The 27,157-nt window shown below is 43.3% G+C and overlaps 1 protein-coding gene across 1 annotated transcript in view; it reads right to left on the bottom strand.

Annotated features, from left to right (window-relative positions):
- Positions 1 to 27,157, bottom strand: part of LOC110521089 (alpha-(1,6)-fucosyltransferase) — a 168,808-nt gene that overhangs the window by 49,366 nt on the left and 92,285 nt on the right. Inside the window, exon 2 of the mRNA XM_036976164.1 lies at positions 7,078 to 7,633. Within this exon, the coding sequence (XP_036832059.1) occupies positions 7,078 to 7,280 (203 nt within the window). The 5' untranslated portion in view covers positions 7,281 to 7,633. The remainder of the gene's footprint in view (positions 1 to 7,077; positions 7,634 to 27,157) is intronic.

The following is a 27,157-nucleotide window of genomic DNA, read 5'->3' as shown; positions in this document are numbered from 1 at the left end:
ACACACACACACACACACACACACACACACACTCTCTCTCTATCTATCTCTCTTTCGCCCGTCACGCCATCTGGCCTGCGTGTGTCATCATCTCCAGGTGATTGACAGCTGTGGAGAGGGCGGAGCCCAGAGGCGGATCGCCACACCGACCCTGTATTCACCCAAATCATTAGTGCTGCTGGGTGACTGGTGGTGGGTGGGCTGTTGGCCTGTCACTCAAATCAGGGAGGGGGATGCTGAGTGTGGGAGTTCATGGAGCGAAGGTATGAGATATTGAGTAAATGGCTGCCTTCCTCCTCAGGCCCATCTACTGTACAATGCCGATAGTGTACATGCTATGTGTGTTTGTGTACATTCTGCGTCTATACATTTAGTCTGTTCATCCCGTTTCTCGTCTGTCTGTATTTTGTTTATTGTGGTAGCAGCATTTTACTGAGTAACACTTCTTTACATGCAAATGTATGTGTAATGACCTAATAAAGGTGATGCTGATTCTTGTTGTGTGCCATGTCATCCACTTCACAGTGACATGATCATAGTCACGCACGCGCGCGCGCACACACACACACACACACACACACACACACACACACACACACACACACACACACACACAGGCAAGAAAGGCAGTACCATTATGACACTGTATGGTAACACTGCTCCTGTACAGGGCCCTTCCACCAAATCGGAAATCGGTGCCTTTTGAGAACTGTAGTTTTGCCCAAAAAAACTTTGGATTTCACCTCATTTTCATTCACTGTCATAAAGAGCACATGTTCTATTTCATAAAAAGTAGTTTTCTCATCTCAAGGTTAAATAAAAACATTACAATAGTAAGTAACAGGGTTGACCATAACAGGGTTGACCATAACAGTGTTGACCATAACAGGGTTGACCTTAACAGGGTTGACCTTAACAGGGTTGACCATAACAGGGTTGACCATAACAGTGTTGACCATAACAGGGTTGACCTTAACAGGGTTGACCATAACAGGGTTGACCTTAACAGGGTTGACCATAACAGGGTTGACCATAACAGGGTTGACCATAACAGGGTTGACCATAACAGGGTTGACCTTAACAGGGTTGACCTTAACAGGGTTGACCATAACAGGGTTGACCATAACAGTGTTGACCATAACAGTGTTGACCATAACAGGGTTGACCTTAACAGGGTTGACCTTAACAGGGTTGACCATAACAGGGTTGACCATAACAGGGTTGACCATAGCAGTGTTGACCATAACAGGGTTGACCTTAACAGGGTTGACCTTAACAGGGTTGACCATAACAGGGTTGACCATAACAGTGTTGACCATAACAGTGTTGACCATAACAGGGTTGACCTTAACAGGGATGACCGTAACAGGGTTGATGATTTCTTATTAAATCAGCCATAAATCCCCTGTTGACAGGAGGAATGGAAGCTTGTTGTGTGCAACAGGAAGGGACAATTGAATGCAAGCTAAAAAAAAAAAACACTTCTAGCCTGTCTATCACAGGGGGATGGTGGCACCTTAATTGGGGAGGACGGGCTCATGGGAATGGCTGGAATGGAATCAGTGGAATGGTATCAAATACATCAAACACATACTGAAGGTTCCATGTGTTTGATGCCATTCTATTCCAGCCATTGTTATGAGCCGTCCTCGCCTCAGCAGCCTCCAGTGCTGCCTGTACTGTATGGTTAACAGGGTTGACACTTTATGCATGGCCTGCTCAGTTTTCCACCACAAAACACCAGAAAATGTCCCAAAAGAGTCGAACCAGCTCACCTGATTTGACTAGATGTTTCTTTTGAAAAAGTTTTTTTTTTAAAGGAATAGTTTCATCATATTAAAACGAGAGTTCAGTTCACATGACAAGGGTTGACCTTAAACTGAGGGACAGACGGAAATGAATCACTGTTCACATTAAATGAATAATCATCTCCAGAGATGACTTTGTCATAGCAACAAATTAACGAGGGCTTTACAATGATAGTGAAAACCTTTGGGATAATGTGGATTAATATCTTCCTAGAAGTGACACAGGGTTGACAGATGCAAAATGCATAATTTTGGTAATTTAGCAAGTCATTATTCATATTAAAAATCAGATGCATTGAATTCTCTGTCTATATTAAAGGGCCCTCTATTTAATATTACAGGCTTTTAAAGTGCACGGTTTCTTCTTAAATGATTAAAGGCCCAGACGCAAAAGGAACAACCCTACTGCTACAACAAATTAGACTGACTGGACCCAGAGCAACGGCTCGATGTCTTCAACAACAAACACTGTCTCTGACTGAGACCCATCTGGACAGTGTCTGTCTGAAAGATGTCTTCAACAACAAACACTGTCTCTGACTGAGACCCATCTGGACAGTGTCTGTCTGAAAGATGTCTTCAACAACAAACACTGTCTCTGACTGAGACCCATCTGGACAGTGTCTGTCTGAAAGATGTGTTCAACAACAAACACTGTCTCTGACTGAGACCCATCTGGACAGTGTCTGTCTGAAAGATGTCTTCAACAACAAACCCTGTCTCTGACTGAGACCCATCTGGACAGTGTCTGTCTGAAAGATGTCTTCAACAACAAACACTGTCTCTGACTGAGACCCATCTGGACAGTGTCTGTCTGAAAGATGTCTTCAACAACAAACACTGTCTCTGACTGAGACCCATCTGGACAGTGTCTGTCTGAAAGATGTCTTCAACAACAAACACTGTCTCTGACTGAGACCCATCTGGACAGTGTCTGTCTGAAAGATGTGTTCAACAACAAACACTGTCTCTGACTGAGACCCATCTGGACAGTGTCTGTCTGAAAGATGTCTTCAACAACAAACACTGTCTCTGACTGAGACCCATCTGGACAGTGTCTGTCTGAAAGATGTGTTCAACAACAAACACTGTCTCTGACTGAGACCCATCTGGACAGTGTCTGTCTGAAAGATGTCTTCAACAACAAACACTGTCTCTGACTGAGGCCCATCTGGACAGTGTCTGTCTGAAAGATGTCTTCAACAACAAACACTGTCTCTGACTGAGGCCCATCTGGACAGTGTCTGTCTGAAAGATGTCTTCAACAACAAACACTGTCTCTGACTGAGACCCATCTGGACAGTGTCTGTCTGAAAGATGTCTTCAACAACAAACACTGTCTCTGACTGAGACCCATCTGGACAGTGTCTGTCTGAAAGATGTCTTCAACAACAAACACTGTCTCTGACTGAGACCCATCTGGACAGTGTCTGTCTGAAAGATGTCTTCAACAACAAACACTGTCTCTGACTGAGACCCATCTGGACAGTGTCTGTCTGAAAGATGTGTTCAACAACAAACCCTGTCTCTGACTGAGACCCATCTGGACAGTGTCTGTCTGAAAGATGTCTTCAACAACAAACACTGTCTCTGACTGAGACCCATCTGGACAGTGTCTGTCTGAAAGATGTCTTCAACAACAAACACTGTCTCTGACTGAGGCCCATCTGGACAGTGTCTGTCTGAAAGATGTCTTCAACAACAAACACTGTCTCTGACTGAGACCCATCTGGACAGTGTCTGTCTGAAAGATGTGTTCAACAACAAACACTGTCTCTGACTGAGGCCCATCTGGACAGTGTCTGTCTGAAAGATGTCTTCAACAACAAACACTGTCTCTGACTGAGACCCATCTGGACAGTGTCTGTCTGAAAGATGTCTTCAACAACAAACACTGTCTCTGACTGAGGCCCATCTGGACAGTGTCTGTCTGAAAGATGTCTTCAACAACAAACACTGTCTCTGACTGAGACCCATCTGGACAGTGTCTGTCTGAAAGATGTCTTCAACAACAAACACTGTCTCTGACTGAGGCCCATCTGGACAGTGTCTGTCTGAAAGATGTGTTCAACAACAAACACTGTCTCTGACTGAGACCCATCTGGACAGTGTCTGTCTGAAAGATGTCTTCAACAACAAACACTGTCTCTGACTGAGACCCATCTGGACAGTGTCTGTCTGAAAGATGTCTTCAACAACAAACACTGTCTCTGACTGAGACCCATCTGGACAGTGTCTGTCTGAAAGATGTCTTCAACAACAAACACTGTCTCTGACTGAGACCCATCTGGACAGTGTCTGTCTGAAAGATGTCTTCAACAACAAACACTGTCTCTGACTGAGACCCATCTGGACAGTGTCTGTCTGAAAGATGTCTTCAACAACAAACACTGTCTCTGACTGAGACCCATCTGGACAGTGTCTGTCTGAAAGATGTCTTCAACAACAAACACTGTCTCTGACTGAGGCCCATCTGGACAGTGTCTGTCTGAAAGATGTCTTCAACAACAAACACTGTCTCTGACTGAGACCCATCTGGACAGTGTCTGTCTGAAAGATGTCTTCAACAACAAACACTGTCTCTGACTGAGACCCATCTGGACAGTGTCTGTCTGAAAGATGTCTTCAACAACAAACACTGTCTCTGACTGAGACCCATCTGGACAGTGTCTGTCTGAAAGATGTCTTCAACAACAAACACTGTCTCTGACTGAGACCCATCTGGACAGTGTCTGTCTGAAAGATGTCTTCAACAACAAACCCTGTCTCTGACTGAGACCCATCTGGACAGTGTCTGTCTGAAAGATGTCTTCAACAACAAACACTGTCTCTGACTGAGACCCATCTGGACAGTGTCTGTCTGAAAGATGTCTTCAACAACAAACACTGTCTCTGACTGAGACCCATCTGGACAGTGTCTGTCTGAAAGATGTCTTCAACAACAAACACTGTCTCTGACTGAGACCCATCTGGACAGTGTCTGTCTGAAAGATGTCTTCAACAACAAACACTGTCTCTGACTGAGACCCATCTGGACAGTGTCTGTCTGAAAGATGTCTTCAACAACAAACCCTGTCTCTGACTGAGACCCATCTGGACAGTGTCTGTCTGAAAGATGTCTTCAACAACAAACACTGTCTCTGACTGAGACCCATCTGGACAGTGTCTGTCTGAAAGATGTGTTCAACAACAAACACTGTCTCTGACTGAGACCCATCTGGACAGTGTCTGTCTGAAAGATGTCTTCAACAACAAACCCTGTCTCTGACTGAGACCCATCTGGACAGTGTCTGTCTGAAAGATGTCTTCAACAACAAACCCTGTCTCTGACTGAGACCCATCTGGACAGTGTCTGTCTGAAAGATGTCTTCAACAACAAACACTGTCTCTGACTGAGACCCATCTGGACAGTGTCTGTCTGAAAGATGTCTTCAACAACAAACACTGTCTCTGACTGAGACCCATCTGGACAGTGTCTGTCTGAAAGATGTCTTCAACAACAAACCCTGTCTCTGACTGAGACCCATCTGGACAGTGTCTGTCTGAAAGATGTCTTCAACAACAAACCCTGTCTCTGACTGAGACCCATCTGGACAGTGTCTGTCTGAAAGATGTGTTCAACAACAAACACTGTCTCTGACTGAGACCCATCTGGACAGTGTCTGTCTGAAAGATGTCTTCAACAACAAACACTGTCTCTGACTGAGACCCATCTGGACAGTGTCTGTCTGAAAGATGTCTTCAACAACAAACACTGTCTCTGACTGAGACCCATCTGGACAGTGTCTGTCTGAAAGATGTCTTCAACAACAAACACTGTCTCTGACTGAGACCCATCTGGACAGTGTCTGTCTGAAAGATGTCTTCAACAACAAACACTGTCTCTGACTGAGACCCATCTGGACAGTGTCTGTCTGAAAGATGTCTTCAACAACAAACACTGTCTCTGACTGAGACCCATCTGGACAGTGTCTGTCTGAAAGATGTCTTCAACAACAAACACTGTCTCTGACTGAGGCCCATCTGGACAGTGTCTGTCTGAAAGATGTCTTCAACAACAAACACTGTCTCTGACTGAGACCCATCTGGACAGTGTCTGTCTGAAAGATGTCTTCAACAACAAACCCTGTCTCTGACTGAGACCCATCTGGACAGTGTCTGTCTGAAAGATGTCTTCAACAACAAACCCTGTCTCTGACTGAGACCCATCTGGACAGTGTCTGTCTGAAAGATGTCTTCAACAACAAACACTGTCTCTGACTGAGGCCCATCTGGACAGTGTCTGTCTGAAAGATGTCTTCAACAACAAACACTGTCTCTGACTGAGACCCATCTGGACAGTGTCTGTCTGAAAGATGTGTTCAACAACAAACCCTGTCTCTGACTGAGACCCATCTGGACAGTGTCTGTCTGAAAGATGTCTTCAACAACAAACACTGTCTCTGACTGAGACCCATCTGGACAGTGTCTGTCTGAAAGATGTCTTCAACAACAAACACTGTCTCTGACTGAGACCCATCTGGACAGTGTCTGTCTGAAAGATGTCTTCAACAACAAACACTGTCTCTGACTGAGACCCATCTGGACAGTGTCTGTCTGAAAGATGTCTTCAACAACAAACACTGTCTCTGACTGAGACCCATCTGGACAGTGTCTGTCTGAAAGATGTGTTCAACAACAAACACTGTCTCTGACTGAGACCCATCTGGACAGTGTCTGTCTGAAAGATGTCTTCAACAACAAACACTGTCTCTGACTGAGACCCATCTGGACAGTGTCTGTCTGAAAGATGTCTTCAACAACAAACACTGTCTCTGACTGAGACCCATCTGGACAGTGTCTGTCATGAATCCTACCTTTGTTTTCCAGACAATATTGAATAATTACAAAAGCAAGGGATTTAATCGGAGACCAGCTGTCCGAAGTGTGTGTGTGTGTGTGTGTGTGTGTTTTCCAAAGCAATTGAGGATATCACAGGGGGGAAATGAAAGCTGCACCTATGGCTGGACTTATGACTAATGCAAGCACGTACGCCATCACACACACACGCATGCAAGGAAACACACACACACACACACACACACACACACACACACACACACACACACACACACACACACACACACACACACACACACACACACACACACACACACACACACACACACACTCGCATGGAAGTACACACGCACACAAACGCACACACACAATCCCACCTCCCCCATACCTCTAACCCTCTACACACATCTCCCTTCAGGTAGGTAGTTACCTGAGGGACTCAGCCATGCGTCGTAGGTCCTCGTTCTGCTGCTTGAGGCGTTCCAGCTTGGCAAGGATCTTGGATAGCTCTCTGCTGGATCTCTCTGGGTGCTCACTGTCCCTCACCAGGTGGCCCCCGATGTAGAATAGCAGCGTGCCCCACGCCAGCAGTACCAGGGTAACCCAGCGCCAGGAGCCCGCCCAGGGCCGCATCGTAGCTCAGGCTGCCCACCTACACACACCGTCGCGACCCGTCACAATAGCCGCCTGGGCATCCTCACTGGCACCGCAGTGCAGGGGCAGTGGGAGGGAGGTGGTGAGAGAGAGGAGGGTTTTTGGGGCAGTGTATCTCTGGTGAGGTTTAGCCTCCTCTCCGTGTGCTAGAGCATGACCGACGCCCCTTGCTGTTGTTCCAGCCCTGTCCTGCTAGGGTCTCCACCTCTTGCTCTTTGTGACTGTGTCGCCTTCCACTCCACTCCTAGCCCCCTGCTGGTCCCCCCTGGTCTGTACGTGTCACCACTTCCTCTAGCGTCCTCCTGTCTTACTTCATGTGTTTGGCCTGGCTCCTTTGGGGACAGAGAGAGAAAGAGAGCTAGTCAAACAGACAGAAAGACAAAGGGATTGATGGATGGACAGATGGACAGACTGACACACACACGGACCCACATAGACAGACAGATGCCAGGGGAGCTGAGCAACAGAGCCAAACTCCCAGAGAAGGACAGACGCAGCTCAGAGGAACAAGGCTTGCTGGCTGTAACAGTGGGGGCATTGTGTGACTGGCCCTGACAGAGCCGAGGCTCAGCAACCCCACAGGATTGTTCAGCATGACACTGCAATTTACATTTCCACCGTGATGTACAACGCTCCAAGAGCCACAATGCGCTGTGATGAGAAAACAAAGAGACTGGGATGTTCTGTTTTCTCTCTCTCTCTCTCTCGCTCTCTCTCTCTCTCTCTCTCTCTCTCTTTCTCTCTCTCTCTCTGTCTCTCTCTGTCTCTCTCTGTCTCTCGCTCTCTCACTCTCTCCCTATCTCTCTCTCTGTCTCTCTTTCTCTCTTTCTCTCTTTCTCTCTCTAGCTCTCGTTTCAATTCAATTCAATTCAAGGGCTTTATTGGCATGGGAAACATGTGTTAACATTGCCAAAGCAAGTGAGGTAGACAACATACAAAGTGAAAATATAAAGTGAAAAACAACAAAAATTAACAGTAAACATTACACATACAGAGGTTTCAAAACAGTAAAGACATTACAAATGTCATATTATATATATATATACAGTGTTTTAACAGTGTACAAATGGTTAAAGGACACAAGATAAAATAAATAAGCATAAATATGGGTTGTATTTACAATGGTGTGTGTTCTTCACTGGTTGCCCTTTTCTCGTGGCAACAGGTCACAAATCTTGCTGCTGTGATGGCACACTGTGGAATTTCACCCAGTAGATATGGGAGTTTTTCAAATTTGGATTTGTTTTCGAATTCTTTGTGGATCTGTGTAATCTGAGGGAAATATGTCTCTCTAATATGGTCATACATTGGGCAGGAGGTTAGGAAGTGCAGCTCAGTTTCCACCTCATTTTGTGGGCAGTGAGCACATAGCCTGTCTTCTCTTGAGAGCCATGTCTGCCTACGGCGGCCTTTCTCAATAGCAAGGCTATGCTCACTGAGTCTGTACGTAGTCAAAGCTTTCCTTAATTTTGGGTCAGTCACAGTGGGCAGGTATTCTGCCGCTGTGTACTCTCTGTTTAGGGCCAAATAGCATTCTAGTTTGCTCTGTTTTTTTGTTAATTCTTTCCAATGTGTCAAGTAATTATCTTTTTGTTTTCTCATGATTTGGTTGGGTCTAATTGTGCTGTTGTCCTGGGGCTCTGTAGGGTGTGTTTGTGTTTGTGAACAGAGCCCCAGGACCAGCTTGCTTAGGGGACTCTTCTCCAGGTTCATCTCTCTGTAGGTGATGGCTTTGTTATGGAAGGTTTGTGAATCACTTCCTTTTAGGTGGTTGTAGAATTTAACGGCTCTTTTCTGGATTTTGATAATTAGTGGGTATCGGCCTAATTCTGCTCTGCATGCATTATTTGGTGTTCTACGTTGTACACGGAGGATATTTTTGCAGAATTCTGCGTGCAGAGTCTCAATTTGGTGTTTGTCCCATTTTGTGAAGTCTTGGTTGGTGAGCGGACCCCAGACCTCACAACCATAAAGGGCAATGGGCTCTATGACTGATTCAAGTATTTTTAGCCAAATCCTAATTGGTATGTTGAAATTTATGTTTCTTTTGATGGCATAGAATGCCCTTCTTGCCTTGTCTCTCAGATCGTTCACAGCTTTGTGGAAGTTACCTGTGGCGCTGATGTTTAGGCCAAGGTATGTATAGTTTTTTGTGTGCTCTAGGGCAACAGTGTCTAGATTGAATTTGTATTTGTGGTCCTGGTGACTGGACCTTTTTTGGAACACCATTATTTTGGTCTTACTGAGATTTACTGTCAGGGCCCAGGTCTGACAGAATCTGTGCATAAGATCTAGGTGTTGCTGTAGGCCCTCCTTGGTTGGTGACAGAAGCACCAGATCATCGGCAAACAGCAGACATTTGACTTCGGATTCTAGCAGGGGGAGGCCGGGTGCTGCAGACTTTTCTAGTGCCCGCGCCAATTCGTTGATATATATGTTGAAGAGGGTGGGGCTTAAACTGCATCCCTGTCTAACCCCACGACCCTGTGTGAAGAAATGTGTGTGTTTTTTGCCAATTTTAACCGCACACTTGTTGTTTGTGTACATGGATTTTATAATGTCGTATGTTTTACCCCCAACACCACTTTCCATCAGTTTGTATAGCAGACCCTCATGCCAGATTGAGTCGAAGGCTTTTTTGAAATCAACAAAGCATGAGAAGACTTTGCCTTTGTTTTGGTTTGTTTGGTTGTCAATTAGGGTGTGCAGGGTGAATACATGGTCTGTTGTACGGTAATTTGGTAAAAAGCCAATTTGACATTTGCTCAGTACATTGTTTTCATTGAGGAAATGTACGAGTCTGCTGTTAATAATAATGCAGAGGATTTTCCCAAGGTTACTGTTGACACATATTCCACGGTAGTTATTGGGGTCAAATTTGTCTCCACTTTTGTGGATTGGGGTGATCAGTCCTTGGTTCCAAATATTGGGGAAGATGCCAGAGCTAAGTATGATGTTAAAGAGTTTTAGTATAGCCAATTGGAATTTGTTGTCTGTATATTTGATCATTTCATTGAGGATACCATCAACACCACAGGCCTTTTTGGGTTGGAGGGTTTTTATTTTGTCCTGTAACTCATTCAATGTAATTGGATAATCCAGTGGGTTCTGGTAGTCTTTAATAGATGATTCTAAGATCTGTATTTGATCATGTATATGTTTTTGCTCTTTATTCTTTGTTATAGAGCCAAAAAGATTGGAGAAGTGGTTTACCCATACATCTCCATTTTGGATAGATAATTCTTCTTGTTGTTGTTTGTTTAGTGTTTTCCAATTTTCCCAGAAGTGGTTAGAGTCTATGGATTCTTCAATTGCATTGAGCTGATTTCTGACATGCTGTTCCTTCTTTTTCCGTAGTGTATTTCTGTATTGTTTTAGTGATTCACCATAGTGAAGGCGTAGACTCAGGTTTTCCGGGTCTCTATGTTTTTGGTTGGACAGGTTTCTCAATTTCTTTCTTAGATTTTTGCATTCTTCATCAAACCATTTGTCATTATTGTTAATTTTCTTCGGTTTTCTATTTGAGATTTTTAGATTTGATAGGGAAGCTGAGAGGTCAAATATACTGTTAAGATTTTCTACTGCCAAGTTTACACCTTCACTATTACAGCGGAACGTTTTACCCAGGAAATTGTCTAAAAGGGATTGAATTTGTTGTTGCCTAATTGTTTTTTGGTAGGTTTCCAAACTGCATTCCTTCCATCTATAGCATTTCTTAATGTTACTCAGTTCCTTTGGCTTTGATGCCTCATGATTGATTATTGCTCTGTTTAAGTAGACTGTGATTTTGCTGTGGTCTGATAGGGGTGTCAGTGGGCTGACTGTGAACGCTCTGAGAGACTCTGGGTTGAGGTCGGTGATAAAGTAGTCTACAGTACTACTGCCAAGAGATGAGCTATAGGTGTACCTACCATAGGAGTCCCCTCGAAGCCTACCGTTGACTATGTACATACCCAGCGTGCGACAGAGCTGCAGGAGTTGTGACCCGTTTTTGTTGGTTATGTTGTCATAGTTGTGCCTAGGGGGGCATATGTGGGAGGGAATGCTGTCACCTCCAGGCAGGTGTTTGTCCCCCTGTGTGCTTAGGGTGTCAGGTTCTTGTCCGGTTCTGGCATTTAGGTCGCCACAGACTAGTACATGTCCCTGGGCCTGGAAATGATTGATTTCCCCCTCCAGGATGGAGAAGCTGTCTTCATTAAAATATGGGGATTCTAGTGGGGGGATATAGGTAGCACACAGGAGGACATTTTTCTCTGTTAGGATAATTTCCTTTTGAATTTCTAGCCAAATGTAAAATGTTCCTGTTTTGATTAATTTAATGGAGTGAGTTAGGTCTGCTCTATACCAAATTAGCATACCCCCTGAGTCCCTTCCCTGTTTCACACCTGGTAGTTTGGTGGATGGGACTACCAGCTCTCTGTAACCTAGAGGGCAACCAGTGGGTCCGTCTCCTCTATACCAGGTTTCTTGCAGGATGACAATGTCTGTATTACCGATTTCTTTGGTGAAGTCCGGGTTTCTGCTCTTTAGGCCAAAGGCAGATGACCTCAGGCCTTGGATATTCCATGATAATATAGTGAAGGCTTTTTGTTCCATAGAGTGTCCAATGTTGTTGGTCGTGGTTTGGCCTCAGGCCAGTAAGTGTGAGCAGAGCCTGCTGAGCATCTGGTACATGCCATTGGCTTCGGCGAGTGTGAGAGTGGGGGTTGGGACTGTTTGCCCGCTCACTACCTGGGCGTATGTGTGGCTTCCATGTTGAGGCCCTCTTTGCGGGGGTGGGGTGCATGGGGTGGGCAGGAGTGGCATAGGTCTGACCTGGGTGGGCCTAAATGGGGTGTGGGCATGGTTGACGTGGGGGGGTGTTGATTGGTTGGGGTGGGGGTGTGGATGTGTCTGGGTGTACTGTGGTCTGGATGTAATTCCTCTTGGCGTGGGTCCTCTATGTGTAGGTCCAGGGGGGGGTCCTGCAGATCTGGGAGGGTGTCTCGCTGGTCTGGATGGGGTGTCTATTGATCTGTTGCTCCTGTGTGAAGTGTTGGGGATACGTTTGAGAGCGATGTCCTTTAGAGTTCGGGCAAAGGTGGGCACTGCTGCCTTGTAGAGGTGGACCTGGTCATAGAGGCTGTTCAAGTCCAGGGTGGAGTGGTGGGCCAGGAAAACGTTTGGTTTTGAGGCACAGTCACGGGAAATACTTGCATTTACCCGCTGTATTGTGGCAGGGTGGAAGTCTTTTCGTGGTAGCAGGGTGGAGATAACCACTTGTGCGTTGGGGAAAGTAGAAGAAGCCTTTTCAATCACTCTCTTCAGTGCTGTGGCCACTCTTTCCTGCAGTGCTCTCAGGTCGTTTGTGCCTGTGTGTATTATTATGTGGCTGGGTGAGCCTAGTTTGGCCTCAGACAGAAGGTCGAGGGCACGCTGGGTGTTTGGACACCAGAGTTTAGACACACTGTGTTTGGGAAAAAGTTTTTTTTCTTCTATATATTTCCCATTTGAGTCCATAAGTAGTACAATCTGTGTCTTGTGTTTGTCCTCAGTGGGTGTGGGGGGGTTGTCAAAAGGGCTATCAGGGTGGCTGACAGGGGGGGTGCTCAGAGGGGGTGAGAGCCTCTGGGCTTGGGGTTCTTCATTTGTCTGTTCTGCTGTGATTTCGACTCTATGGTCAGGGTCTGGTGGGTCTGGTGTGGACTGTTCTGCTGTGGTGTCGACTCTATGTTCAGGGTCTGGTGTCTATGTTCAGGGTCTCTCTCTTACTCTCCCTCTCAGAGAGTAAGAGAGAGAAAGGGAGACAGAGAGAAAGACAGCGAGAGAGAGAGAGAAAGAGTTATCAAGAGAGAGAAAGAGTGATAGAGAAAGAGGGAGAGAGAGATAGAGAAAAGAGAGAGAGAAAGAGAGAGAGACAAAAGGAGAAAGAGAGAGTGAAAGAAAGAGTGAGAGAGACAGAGAAAGAGTGATAGAGAAAGAGAGACAGAGCGAGAGCAAGAGAGCGGGAGAGAGAGCGAGACAGAGCGAGAGAGAAAGAGAGAAAGAGAGATAGGGAAACAGAGAGAGAGGGAGACAGAGATTTTGATAAACTCCCATATCTACTGGGTGAAATTCCACAGTGTGCCATCACAGCAGCAAGATTTGTGACCTGTTGCCACGAGAAAAGGGCAACCAGTGAAGAACAAACACCATTGTAAATACAATCCATATTTATGCTTATTTAGTTTATCTTGTGTCCTTTAACCATTTGTACATTGTTAAAACACTGTATATATATATATATATAATATGACATTTGTAATGTCTTTATTGTTTTGAAACTTCTGTATGTGTAATGTTTACTGTAAATTTGTATTGTTTATTTCACTTTATATATTCACTTTATATATTATCTACCTCACTTGCTTTGGCAATGTTAACACATGTTTCCCATGCCAATAAAGCCCTTGAATTGAATTGAATTGAATTGATAGAGGGAGACAGAGATAGAGAGAGAGGGAGAGGGAGACAGAGAGAGAGAAATAGTAATAGAGAAAGAGAGACAGAGAGACAGAGATAGAGAAAGTGAGAAAGACAGACAGAGAGAAATAGAGCGAGAAAGAGAGAAATATAGATAGACAGAGTGTGAGAGAGAGAGAAACGGGAAGGTTTTCTGTAGTATTATAAATGTACGTTTTAAACTTCCTTAATAAGCACAATGTCTTGAGTAAAAGCCAAATTGGATTTATACCAAAACATTGCACGACTGATCATATTTACAACCTACACACCCTGATAGATAAACATGTCCACCAAAATAATATCAAAATATACGCTTGCTTTATCGACTTCCAAAAAGCATTTGTTACTATTTGGCATACAGGACTGTTCTACAAAGTTATTGAAAGTGGTGTAAGGGGTAATACATATGACATTATTCAATCAACTTATACTGGCAATACGTGCAGCATTAACATTTGCAAGAAAATAACAGAATTCTTTAACCAGGGGTGGGGCCTTCGCCAGGGTTGCAATCTGAGCCCTGCACTCTTCAATATTTACATTATTGAATTCGCCACTATTCTAGAAAAATCCTCAGCCCCTGTTGTTAGTCTTCACAATTCAGAGGTTAAATGCCTACTCTTCGCAGATGACCTATGCCTGCTGTCACCCACAGCACATTGCCTACAGCAGAGCCTTGACCTGCTAGAGCAGTACTGCCAGACCTGGGCCCTGGCAGTAAACCCCCAAAAGACTAAAATAATGATTTTCCAGAGAAGATCCAGATCTCAGGGAATTAGACCAAAGTTCTCAATTGGTATATATACAGTGGGGAGAACAAGTATTTGATACACTGCCGATTTTGCAGGTTTTCCAACTTACAAAGCATGTAGAGGTCTGTAATTTTTATCATAAGTACACTTAAACTGTGAGAGACGGAATATAAAACAATATAAAACAAAAATCCAGAAAATCACGTATGATTTTTAAGTAATTAATTTGCATTTTATTGCATGACATAACTATTTGATCACCTACCAAACAGTAAGAATTCCAGCTCTCACAGACTTGTTAGTTTTTCTTTAAGAATCCCTCCTGTTCTCCACTCATTACCTGTATTAACTGCACCTGTTTGAACTTGTTACCTGTATAAAAGACACCTGTCCACACACTCAATCAAACAGACTCCAACCTCTCCACAATGGCCAAGACCAGAGAGCTGTGTAAGTACATCAGGGATAAAATTGTAGACCTGCACAAGGCTGGGATGGGCTACAGGACAATAGGCAAGCAGCTTGGTGAGAAGGCAACAACTGTTTGCACAATTATTAGAAAATGGAAGAAGTTCCAGATGACAGTTAATCACCCTCGGTCAGGGGCTCCATGCAAGATCTCACCTCGTGGGGCGTCAATGATCATGAGGAAGGTGAGGGATCAGCCCAGAACTACACGGTAGGACCTGGTCAATGACATGAAGAGAGCTGGGACCACAGTCTCAAAGAAAACCATTAGTAACACACTACGCAGTCATGGATTAAAATCCTGCAGGATGAGTACAACCCCAAGAATACCATCTCAACAGTGAAGCATGGAGGTCGAAACATCCTTCTTTGGGGATCCTTTTCTGCAAAGGGGACAGGACGACTGCACCGTATTGAGGGGAGGATGGATTGGGCCATGTATCGCGAGATCTTGGCCAACAACCTCCTTCCCTCATTAAGAGCATTGAAGATGGGTCGTGGCTGGGTCTTCCAGCATGACAACAACCCGAAGCACACAGCCAGGGCAACTAAGGAGTGGCTCCGTAAGAAGCATCTCAAGGTCCTGGAGTGGCCTAGCCAGTCTCCAGACCTGAACCCAATAGAAATTATTTGGAGGGAGCTGAAAGTCCGTATTGCCCAGCGATAGCCCCGAAACCTGAAGGATCTGGAGAAGGTCTGTATGGAGGAGTGGGACAAAACCCCTGCTGCAGTGTGTGCAAACCTGGTCAAGAACTACAGGAAACGTATGATCTCTGTAATTGCAAACAAAGGTTTCTGTACCAAATATTAAGTTCTGCTTTTCTGATGTATCAAATACTTATGTCATGCAATAAAATGCAAATTAATTACTTAAAAATCATACAATGTGATTTTCTGGATTTTTGTTTTAGATTCCGTCTCTCACAGTTGAAGTGTACCTATGATAAAAATTACAGACCTCTACATGCTTTGTAAGTAGGAAAACCTGCAAAATCGGCAGTGTATCAAATACTTGTACTCCCCACTGTATACATAGAGTACTGCACACACTACAATTACTTAGGTTTAAAAATAAGCTTAACTGGACACCATATTAATGAGGCAGTGAGTGAACTGAAAGAGAAAGCAGGGCATTCTACGCCATTACAAAAAAAATCAAATTGAAATACCTATGAAAATTTGGCTAAAACTAATTGAATGTGTCATTGAACCAATTGCACTTTATGGCAGCGAGGTGTGGGATCCACTTGCAAAACAAGATTTCATCAAATGGGACAAACACCCATTGAAACCCTGCATGCAGAGTTCTGTAAGATGCATGCAGAGCAGAATTAGGCCAATACCCACTAATAATACAAATTCAAAAAAGAGCAATTCAGTTTTGGAAACATCTAAAATACAGTGACCCCCTCTCATATCATTACCAAGCCCTGCAATGCCAAGAGCTGAGCAAAGAAAAGAGTCCCTTCATCCAGCTGGTCCTGGGGCTGAGTTTACAAACTTGTTCTACTAACACACTGAAGCCTCAGGACCAGAACATCCAATCAATCAGAATAAACCAAATTACAACACAGTCAAAACAAAACTACATTGCTTATTGGGAAACACAAGCACAAAGCAAAATGCAATGCTATCTGGCCCTAAATCGACAGTACACTGTGGCTAACTATTTGACCATGGTTACTGATCAAAACCTTAGAAAAACCTTGACAAAGTACAGGCCCAGTGAACACAGCCTTGCCATTGAGAAGGATAGACACAGGAAAACCTGGCTGCCTGTAGAGGAAAGGCTGTGCAACCACCTCACAACAGCAGAACCTGAGACGGAGCTGCATTTCCTGACAAAATGTAAAAAATATAAACAATTAGAGAGTGTCATTTCCCCAAATTTGAAACCCTTATTCAAGGTTTCAAAGACCTCTCTGATGAGAGTAGGCTACCCGTCCTGTTGGGGGAGGACGCAGAGAGCTGTGGGATGGCAGCGCACTATATTGCTGCCTGCCATAAGATGAGGGACAGTGTCTGACAGACCAATCAACCTGCACATGTACTCTACTATATGCTTATTGTTATTGTTATGGTTATTTTGACCCTTGGTTATTGTTGTTACTGTTGTCCCATCGACAATTTTGATTCTTCTTATTTTCATATTTTAAATATCCAAAGTAAGCTTTGGCAATATGTACATTGTTATGTCATGCCAATAAAGTAAATTGAATTGATTTGAATTGAATTGATAGAGAGTGAGAAAGAGAAAGACAGACAGAGAGAGAGAGAGAGAGAGAGAGAGAGATAGAGGAGAGAGAGAGAGAAAGAGAGAGAGTGAGAGAAAGAGTGATGGAGAGAGAGAGAGTGAGAGAGGGCGAGACAGAGAGAGAGTGAGAGAGAGAAAGAGAGAGAGAGAAAGAGAAAGATATGCAGAGAGATAGAGAGAGAGAGATACAGAGAGAGAGAGCGAGAGAGAAAACGAGAGAGAGAGTGAGAGAGAGAGAGAGAGAGAGAGAGAGAGAGAGAGATAGAGAGAGCGAGAGTGAGACAGAAAGAGAGAGAGAGAGAGTGAGAGTGGGCGCGAGAGAGAGCGATACAGAGAGAGATGCTGCTAGTCCCATCCACCAAACTACCAGGTGTGAAACAGGGAAGGGACTCAGGGGTACAGAGGATAGAGGAGACCTAACTCACTCCATCAAATTAATCAAAACAGGAACATTTTACATTTGGCAAGAAATTCAAAAGGAAATTATCTTAATTAACAGAGTAGAATGTCATCCTGTGTGCTACCTATATCCCCCCACTACAATCCCCATACTTTAATGAAGACAGCTTCTCCATCCTGGAGGGGGAGAACAATCATTTCCAGGCCCAGGGACATGTACTAGTCTGTGGTGACCTAAATGCCAGAACTGGACAAGAACCTGACACCCTCAGCACACAAGGGGACAAACACCTGCCTGGAGGTGACAGCATTCCCTCCCCCATGTGCCCCCCTAGGCACAACTATGACAACATAACCAACAAAAACGGGTCACAACTCCTGCAGCTCTGTCACATGCTGGGTATGTACATAGTCAGTGGTAGGCTTCGAGAGGACTCCTACTGTAGGTACACCTCCTGGCAGTAGTACTGTAGACTACTTTATCACTGACCTCAACCCAGAGTCTCCCAGAGCGTTCACAGTCAGCCCACTGACACCCCTATCAGACCACAGCAAAATCACAGTCTACTTGAACAGAGCAATACTCAATCATGAGGCAACAAAGCCACAGGAACTGAGTAATGCTATAGATGGAAGGAATGTAGTGTGGAAACCTACCAAAAAAACCATTAGGTAACAACAAATTCAATTCCTTCTAGACAACTTCCTGGACAAAACATTCCACTGTAATAGTGAAGGTGTAAACTTGACAGTTGAAAATGTTAACAGTATATTTGACCTCTCAGCTTCCCTATCTAACCTAAAAATGTCAAACAGAAAACCAAAGAAAATGAACGCCAATGACAAATGGTTTGATGAAGAATGCAAAAATCTAAGAAAGAAATTGAGAAACCTGTCCAGCCAAAAACATAGAGAACCAGAAAAACTGAGTCCACGCCTTCACTCTGGTAAATCACTAAAACAATACAGAAATACACTACGGAAAAAGAAGGAACAGCACGTCAGAAATCAGCTCAATAATTGAAAAATCCATAGACTCTAACCAATTCTGGGAAAATTGGAAAACACTAAACAAACAACAACACAAAGAATTATCTATCCAAAATGGAGATGTATGGTTAAACCACTCTATAACAAAGAACAAACAGATACATATATAACAAATACAGGATCAAATACAAATCTTAGAATCAACTACTAAACACGACCAGAACCCACTGGATTCTCCAATTACATTGAATGATTTACAGGACAAAATAAAAACCCTCCAACCCAAAAGGGCCTGTGGTGTTGATGGTATCCTCAATGAAATTATAAAATATACAGACAACAAATTCCAATTGGCTATACTAAAACTCTTTAACATCATCCTTAGCTCTGGCATCTTCCCCAATATTTGGAACCAAGGACTGATCACCCCAATCCACAAAAATGGAGACAAATTTGACCCCAATAACTACCGTGGGATATGTGTCTACAAAAACCTTGGGAAAATCTTCTGCATTATCATTAATAGCAGACTCGTACATTTCCACAGTGAAAACAATGTACTCAGTGAAAACAAATGTCAAATTGGCTTTCTACCAGATTATTGTACGACAGACCACAAATTCACCCTGCACACCGGAATTGACAAACAAACAAAACAAAACAAAGGCAAAGCCTTCTCATGCTTTGTTGATTTCAAAAAAGCTTTTGACTCATTTTGGCATGAGGGTCTGCTATACAAACTGATGGAAAGTGGTGTTGGAGGAAAAACATACAATATTATAAAATCCATGCACGCAAAAAACACACACGTTTCTTCCCACAGGGCCGTGGGGTGAGACAGGGATGCAGTTTAAACCCCACCCTCTTCAACATATATATCAACTAATTGGCGAGGCCACTAGAACAGTCTGCAGCACCCGGCCTCACCCTACTAAAATCTGAAGTCAAATGTATACTGTTTGCTGATGATCTGGTGCTTCCGTCACCAACCAAGGAGGGCCTACAGCAGCACCTAGATCTTATGCACAGATTCTGACAGACCTGGGCCCTGACAGTACATCTCAGTAAGACCAAAATAATGGTGTTCCAGTTGCCAGGACCACAAATACAAATTCCATCTAGACACCATTGCCTTAGAGCACACAAAAAACTATACATACCTTGGCCTAAACATCAGCGCCACAGGTAACTTCCAGCTGTGAACGATCTGAGAGACAAGGCAAGAAGGGCATTCTATGTCATCAAAAGGAACATAAAATTCAACATACCAATTAGGATCTGGCAAAAATACTTGAATCAGTTATAGAACCCATTGCCCTTCATGGTTGTGAGATCTGGGGTCCACTCCCCCATCAAGAATTCACAAAATGGGACAAACGTCAAATTGAGACTCTGCATGCAGAATTCTGCAAAAATATCCTCTGTGTACAACGTAAAATACCAAATAATGCATGCAGATAACCAATAATTATCAAAATCCAGAAAAGAGCCATTAAATTCTACAACCACCTAAAAGGAAGCGATTCCCAAATCTTCCATAACAAAGCCATCATGAACCTTGAGAAGATTCCCCTAAGCAAGCTGGTCCTGGGGCTCTGTTCACAAACACAAACAGACCAGGACAGCAACACAATTAGACCCAACTAAATCATGAGAATACAAGAAATATAATTACTTGGCACATTGGAAAAAATGTACAAAAAAACTGAGCAAACTAGAATGCTATATGGCCCTGAACAGAGAGTACACAGTGGCAGAATACCTGACCACTGTGACTGACCCCCACGTAAGGAAGGCTTTGACACTGTACAGACTCAGTGAGTATAGCCTTGCTATTGAGAAAGGCCGCCGAAGGCAGACCTGGCTTTCAAGAGAAGACAGGCTATGTGCACACTGCCCACAAAATGAGGTGGAAACTGAGCTGCACTTCCTAACCTCCTGCCAAATGTATGACCATATTAGAGACACATATTTCCCTCAGATTACAAAGATCCACAAAGAATTTGAAAAGAAACTCGATTTTGATTAACTCCTCTACTGGTGAAATACCACAGTGTGCCACACAGTAGCAACATTTGTGACCTGTTGCTACAAGAAAAGGGCAACCAGTGAATAACAAACACCATTGTAAATACAACCCATATTTATGTTTATTTATTTTCCCTTTTGTACTTTAACCATTTGCACATCGTTACAACACTGTATATATACATAATATGACATTTTTAATGTTTTTATTATTTTGGAACTTCTGTGAGTGTCATGTTTACTGTACACAGAGATAGAGACGAAGGAACTTCTGTGAGTGTCATGTTTACTGTACACAGAGATAGAGAGAGAAGGAAGATTGTATCATCAGAGGGAGAGATAGAGACGAAGGAACTTCAGTGAGTGTCATGTTTACTGTACACAGAGATAGAGACGAAGGAACTTCTGTGATTGTCATGTTTACTGTACACAGAGATAGAGAGAGAAGGAAGATTGTATCATCAGAGGGAGAGATAGAGACGAAGGAACTTCAGTGAGTGTCATGTTTACTGTACACAGAGAGAGAGACGAAGGAACTTCTGTGAGTGTCATGTTTACTGTACACAGAGAGAGAGAGAGAGAGAGAGAGAGAAGGAAGATTGTATCATCAGAGGGAGAGATAGAGACGAAGGAACTTCTGTGAGTGTCATGTTTACTGTACACAGAGATAGAGACGAAGGAACTTCTGTGATTGTCATGTTTACTGTACACAGAGATAGAGACGAAGGAACTTCTGTGAGTGTCATGTTTACTGTACACAGAGAGAGAGAAGGAACTTCTGTGATTTTCATGTTTACTGTACACAGAGATAGAGACGAAGGAACTTCTGTGAGTGTCATGTTTACTGTACACAGAGATAGAGAGAGAGAGAGAAGGAACTTCTGTGAGTGTCATGTTTACTGTACACAGAGAGAGAGAGAAGGAACATCTGTGAGTGTCATGTTTACTGTACACAGAGAGAGAGAGAAGGAACTTCTGTGAGTGTCATGTTTACTGTACACAGAGAGAGAGAGAAGGAACTTCTGTGAGTGTCATGTTTACTGTACACACAGAGAGAGAGAAGGAACTTCTGTGAGTGTCATGTTTACTGTACACAGAGAGAGAGAGAGAAGGAACTTCTGTGAGTGTCATGTTTACTGTACACAGAGATAGAGACGAATTAACTTCTGTGAGTGTCATGTTTACTGTACACAGAGAGAGAGAATGAACTTCTGTGAGTGTCATGTTTACTGTACATAGAGAGAGAGAGAAGGAACTTCTGTGAGTGTCATGTTTACTGTACATAGAGAGAGAGAGAGAAGGAACTTCTGTGAGTGTCATGTTTACTATACACAGAGAGAGAGAGAAGGAACTTCTGTGAGTGTCATGTTTACTGTTCATTTTTGTTTATTTGACATTTGTATATTATCCACTTCACTTGCTTTGGCAACGTTAAATAATGCCAATGTATCTCCTTGAATTGAATTGTGAGAGACAGAGGGAGAGAGATATATGTATATATATATGAGAGAGAGAGAGAGAGAGAGAGAGAGAGAGAGAGAGAGAGATGGATCTGCGCTGCCGGGTTAATGAGAATACACACCTTATCTATCAACTCCTAACCCCATCAAAGTGTTTGACTTGGAGATGCTGGGTATAGAGTTGAGATGCTGTGTATAGAGTTGAGATGCTGTGTGTAGGATTGAGATGCTGGGTGTAGAGTTTAGATGCTGGTTAAAGAGTTGAGATGCTGGGTATATAGTTTAGATGCTGGGTATAGAGTTGAGATGCTGGGTTAGGGTTTAGATGCTGGGTATAGTGTTGAAATGCTGTGTATAGAGTTGAGATGCTGGGTATAGAGTTGAGATGTTGGATATAGAGTTTAGATGCTGGGTATAGAGTTTAGATGCTGGGTCTAGAGTTTAGATGCTGGGTATAGAGTTTAGCTGCTGGGTATAGAGTTTAGCTGCTGGGTATAGAGTTGAGATTCTGGGTATAGAGTTGAGATTCTGGGTATAGAGTTGCGATGCTGGGTATAGAGTTGAGATGCTGTGTATAGAGTGCATTGAGACATAATAGGGAATGGCCTGTGTGGCTTTACTAGGGATATATCAAGTTCCTCATGTGTCTGTGTGGAGTATGGGATTGGCTGATGGCCAGTGTTATCATGGGTGGTCTTATAGGCCTTCTCTGTGTGTGTGGGTGGGTGCTTGCGTGCATGTGTGCGTTTTTAAGTCTGCATGTGTCTTTGGTTCTGCATGCATATTCTTGTACGTGTGAGACAGTATCGCTTCGGGCTAGCGTAGTAAAAGGTAAGTTAACTGTTCTGCCAGTGTACGTCAGCGTGTGGATTGTGGAACATGCAGAGCAGTTGGTATGTAAGGACATGTAATTGGTGCCATGTAATTCCATAGAGACCCTTCATGCTTTACTGACTTACACCCCTCAACACAGCTGCGGCTCACACACAACTAGCTGTCCTTCTGGCCTCCTATTGATCTATCACCATGATATTGTGCCACTGTGCACCGTGTCGGCTCAAAGAGGCCCTGCTTCCTGTTTCATGCAAACAACAAGCCGTAATGGTGGACCACTCCTTCTAGCCTGCTATTGAGAGCCATCGTGATATTGTGCCACTGTGCACCGTGTCGGCTCAAAGAGGCCCTGCTTCCTGTTTCATGCAAACAACAAGCCGTAATGGCGGACCACTCCTTCTAGCCTGCTATTGAGAGCCATCGTGATATTGTGCTATTGTGCTCCGTGGCGGCTCTGCACTGTTGCTGTGACTAACACGAGCTGACATAAGGACAGGTTGATGTTCTATATGTAGGGCAGTGGTATGCTGATCTGTGGTTGTATTATGAAAAGAAAGCAGCGAGAGGGGTAGCTACGTGTTGCCAGCTAATGCATTTGCTTGGTGGAGGGGTACTGTGAATAACTCTTCACCGTGTTAGAGGGATACAGGCTGGCTGGCAGGCTGGAGCAGTAATGAATGAAGACTGTGTTCAGTGGTCCATGTCAGGGTGAGCACGAGACTAGCACTGGTCCCAGATCTGTTTATAGCCATCTCTTACAGTATGCTTTTGATATACAGTACCAGTCAAAAGTTTGGACACACCTACTCATTCCAGGGTTTTTCTTCATGTTTACTATTTTCTACATTGTAGAAGACATCAACACCATGAAATAACACATATGGAATCATGTAGTAAGCAAAGACGCATTAAACAAATCAAAATCTATTTTATTTTTGAGATTCTTCAGAGTAGCCACCCTTTAACCTTGATGACAGATGTGCAAACTCTTGGCTTTCTCTCAAACAAATTCATGAGGTAATTACCTGGAATGCGTTTCAATTAACCTTGTTAAAAGTAAATTTGTGGAATTTCTTTCCTTCTTAATGTGTTTGAGCCAATCAGCTGTTTTGACAAGGTAGGGGTGGTATACAGAAGATATCCCTATCTGGTTAACCTCTAGTGACTCCCCTTCCCGCATGCGGGAGCGTAATCATCGCCTGACACTAATTAGCATAACGCAACGGACATAAATATTCCTAGAAAATATTCCTATTCATGAAAATCACAAATGAAATATATTGAGACACAGCTTAGCCTTTTGTTAATCATCCTGTCATCTCAGATTTTCAAAATATGCTTTACAGCCAAAGCTAGACAAGCATTTGTGTACGTTTATCGATAGCCTAGCATAGCATTTTGTCCAGCTAACTTGGTCACGGAAATCAGAAAAGCAATCAAATTAAATAGTTTACCTTTGATGAGCTTCAGATGTTTTCACTCACGAGACTCCCAGTTAGATAGCAAAAATATTATTTTTGTAGGCGAAATAGCTCCGTTTGTTCTTCACGTTTGGCTGAGAAATCGCCCGGATATTGCAGTCACGAAAAAGGCTTAAAATATTCAAAATTAGCTCCATAATATCGACAGAAACATGGCAAACGTTGTTTATAATCAATCCTCAAGGTGTTTTTCAAATATCTATTCGATAATATATCCATCGGGACAATTCGTTTTTCAGTAGGACCGATTGGAGTAATGGCTACCTCTGTATTTTACGCAAGAATCTCTCTGGGAGCATCAGGTGACCACTTGCGCAATGTAGCCGCTTACGGATATTCTTCAACATAAATGCGTAAAACTACGTCACAATGCTGTAGACACCTTCGTGAATACGGAGAAAGAGTAATCTGGTTGATAGCCCATTCACTGCTCAATAGGGACTCATTGGAATGCAGCGCTTTCAAAACATGAGGCCCTTCCGGATTGGATTTTTCTCAGGCTTTCGCCTGCAACATCAGTTCTGTTATACTCACAGACAATATTTTTACAGTTTTGGAAACTTTAGAGTGTTTTCTATCCTAAGCTGTCAATTATATGCACATTCTAGCATCTTGTCCTGACAAAATATCCCGCTCACTGCGGGAACGTTTTTTTATCCAAAAAAGAAAATACTGCCCCCTAATCACAACAGGTTTTAAAGACCAAGTCCATATTATGGCAAGAACACCTAAAATAAGCAAAGAGAAAATGACAGTCAATCATTACTGTAAGACATGAAGGTCAGTCAATCCGGAACATTTAAAGAACTTTCTTTAAGTGCAGTCGGAAAAACCACCAAGCGCTATGATGAAACTGGCTCTCATGAGGACCGCCACAGGAAAGGAAGATCCATTAGAGTTAACTGCACCTCAGATTGAAGCCCAAATAAATGCTTCACAGAGTTCAAGTAACAGACACATCTCAACAATCAACTGTTCAGAGGAGACTGTGTGAATCAGGCCTTCATGGTCTAATTGCTGCAAAGAAACCACTACTAAAGGACACCAATAAGAAGAAGAGGCTTGTTTGGGCCAAAAAACACGAGCAATGGACATTAGACAGGTGCAAATCTGAATTTGAGATTTTTGGTTCCAACCGCTGTGATTTGTGAGATGCAGAGTAGGTGAACGGATCATCTCCGCATGTGTGGTTCCCACCGTAAAGCACGAGGAGGTGTGATGTTGTGGGGGTGCTTTGCTGGTGACACTGTCTGCGATTTATTTAGAATTCAAGGCACACTTAACCAGCATGGCTACCACAGCATTCTGCAGCGATACACGATCCCATCTGTTTTGAGCTTAGTGGGACAATCATTTGTTTTTCAACAGGACAATGACCCAACAAACCTCCAGGCTGTGTAAGGGCTATTTGACCAATAAGGAGAGTGATGGAGTGCTGCATCAGATGACCTGGCCTCCACAATCCCCCAACCTCAACCCAATTGGGATGGTTGTGATGAGTTGGACCACAGAGTGAAGGAAAAGCAGCCAACAAGTGCTCAGCATATGTGGGAACTCCTTCAAGACTGTTGGAAAAGCAATCCAGGTGAAGTTGGTTGAGAGATTGCCAAGACTGTGCAAAGCTGTCATCAAGGCAAAGGGTGGCTACTTTGAAGAATCTCAAATATAAAATATATTTTGATTTGTTTAACACTTTTTTGGTTACTACATGATTCCACATGCGTTATTTCATAGTTTTTATGTCTTCACTATTATTCTATAATGTAGAAAATAGTAAAACTAAAGAAAACCCCTTGAATGAGTAGGTGTGTCCAAACTTTTGACTGGTACTGTACAGTACAAACAGATCTGAAGCCAGGTTAGTGTTTGTCCTGACATGGCCCTTATGGATGTGTTTGTGCTCTCTGGCAAGACAATGACTTGGCTAAACACTCCAAACAGGTCTGGGACCAGGCTAAATTATATGAACTCCTGCTATAACAAACATTGTGTTGAAAATCCAAAATTGTTTGCATAGTCAACTTACACACAGCTCTGACACACACACTTACCCAACCAGACATGCCACCAGGGGTCTTTTCACAGTCCCCAAATCCAGAACAAATTCAAGAAAGCGTACAGTATTATATAGAGCCATTATTGTTCCATCTCATATTGCTGAAATGATCAGCAAACCTGGTTTCAAAAAACAAATAAAGAAACATCACGGCACAACGCTTCTCCCCTATTTGACCTAGATAGTTTGTGTGTTTGTATTGATATGTAGGCTGTGTTTTTAAATATGTAGTTCTGTTCTTGTCTATTAATGATCTGCATTATGTCATATTTCATGTTTTTTATGTACCCCAGGAAGAGTAGCTGCTGCTTTTGCAACAGCTAATGGGGATCCTAATAAAATACCAAATAATCCCAATTGAAACAACAAACAGCTAAACTCAGGGCCATAGTTAACCAGCACAGGACAATGTTTCTTTGCATGTACCGTCTATAACACACAGTAGGTTACAATGACTTCAATAAAATAGTTGGAATTGGAAACTAGATCTGAAAGTGAAATGGCAGGCTGTCTGTTATTGTGATTTAAGGGTTCAATACAGACATCGTTGATGTGAATATGAGGTGATAGGAGGGGCAACACTGTACTACATTGCATTTTCTCATATCTTGAATATACAATGTCCTTGAGTTGCTGCGAATAAGGCTCCAC

Source organism: Oncorhynchus mykiss, chromosome 4 (assembly GCF_013265735.2).
Source record: "Oncorhynchus mykiss isolate Arlee chromosome 4, USDA_OmykA_1.1, whole genome shotgun sequence".
Taxonomy (NCBI): Eukaryota; Metazoa; Chordata; class Actinopteri; order Salmoniformes; family Salmonidae; genus Oncorhynchus; species Oncorhynchus mykiss.
Note: the sequence above shows the minus strand (reverse complement) of the source record. Positions and strands in the feature narration are given on the sequence as shown.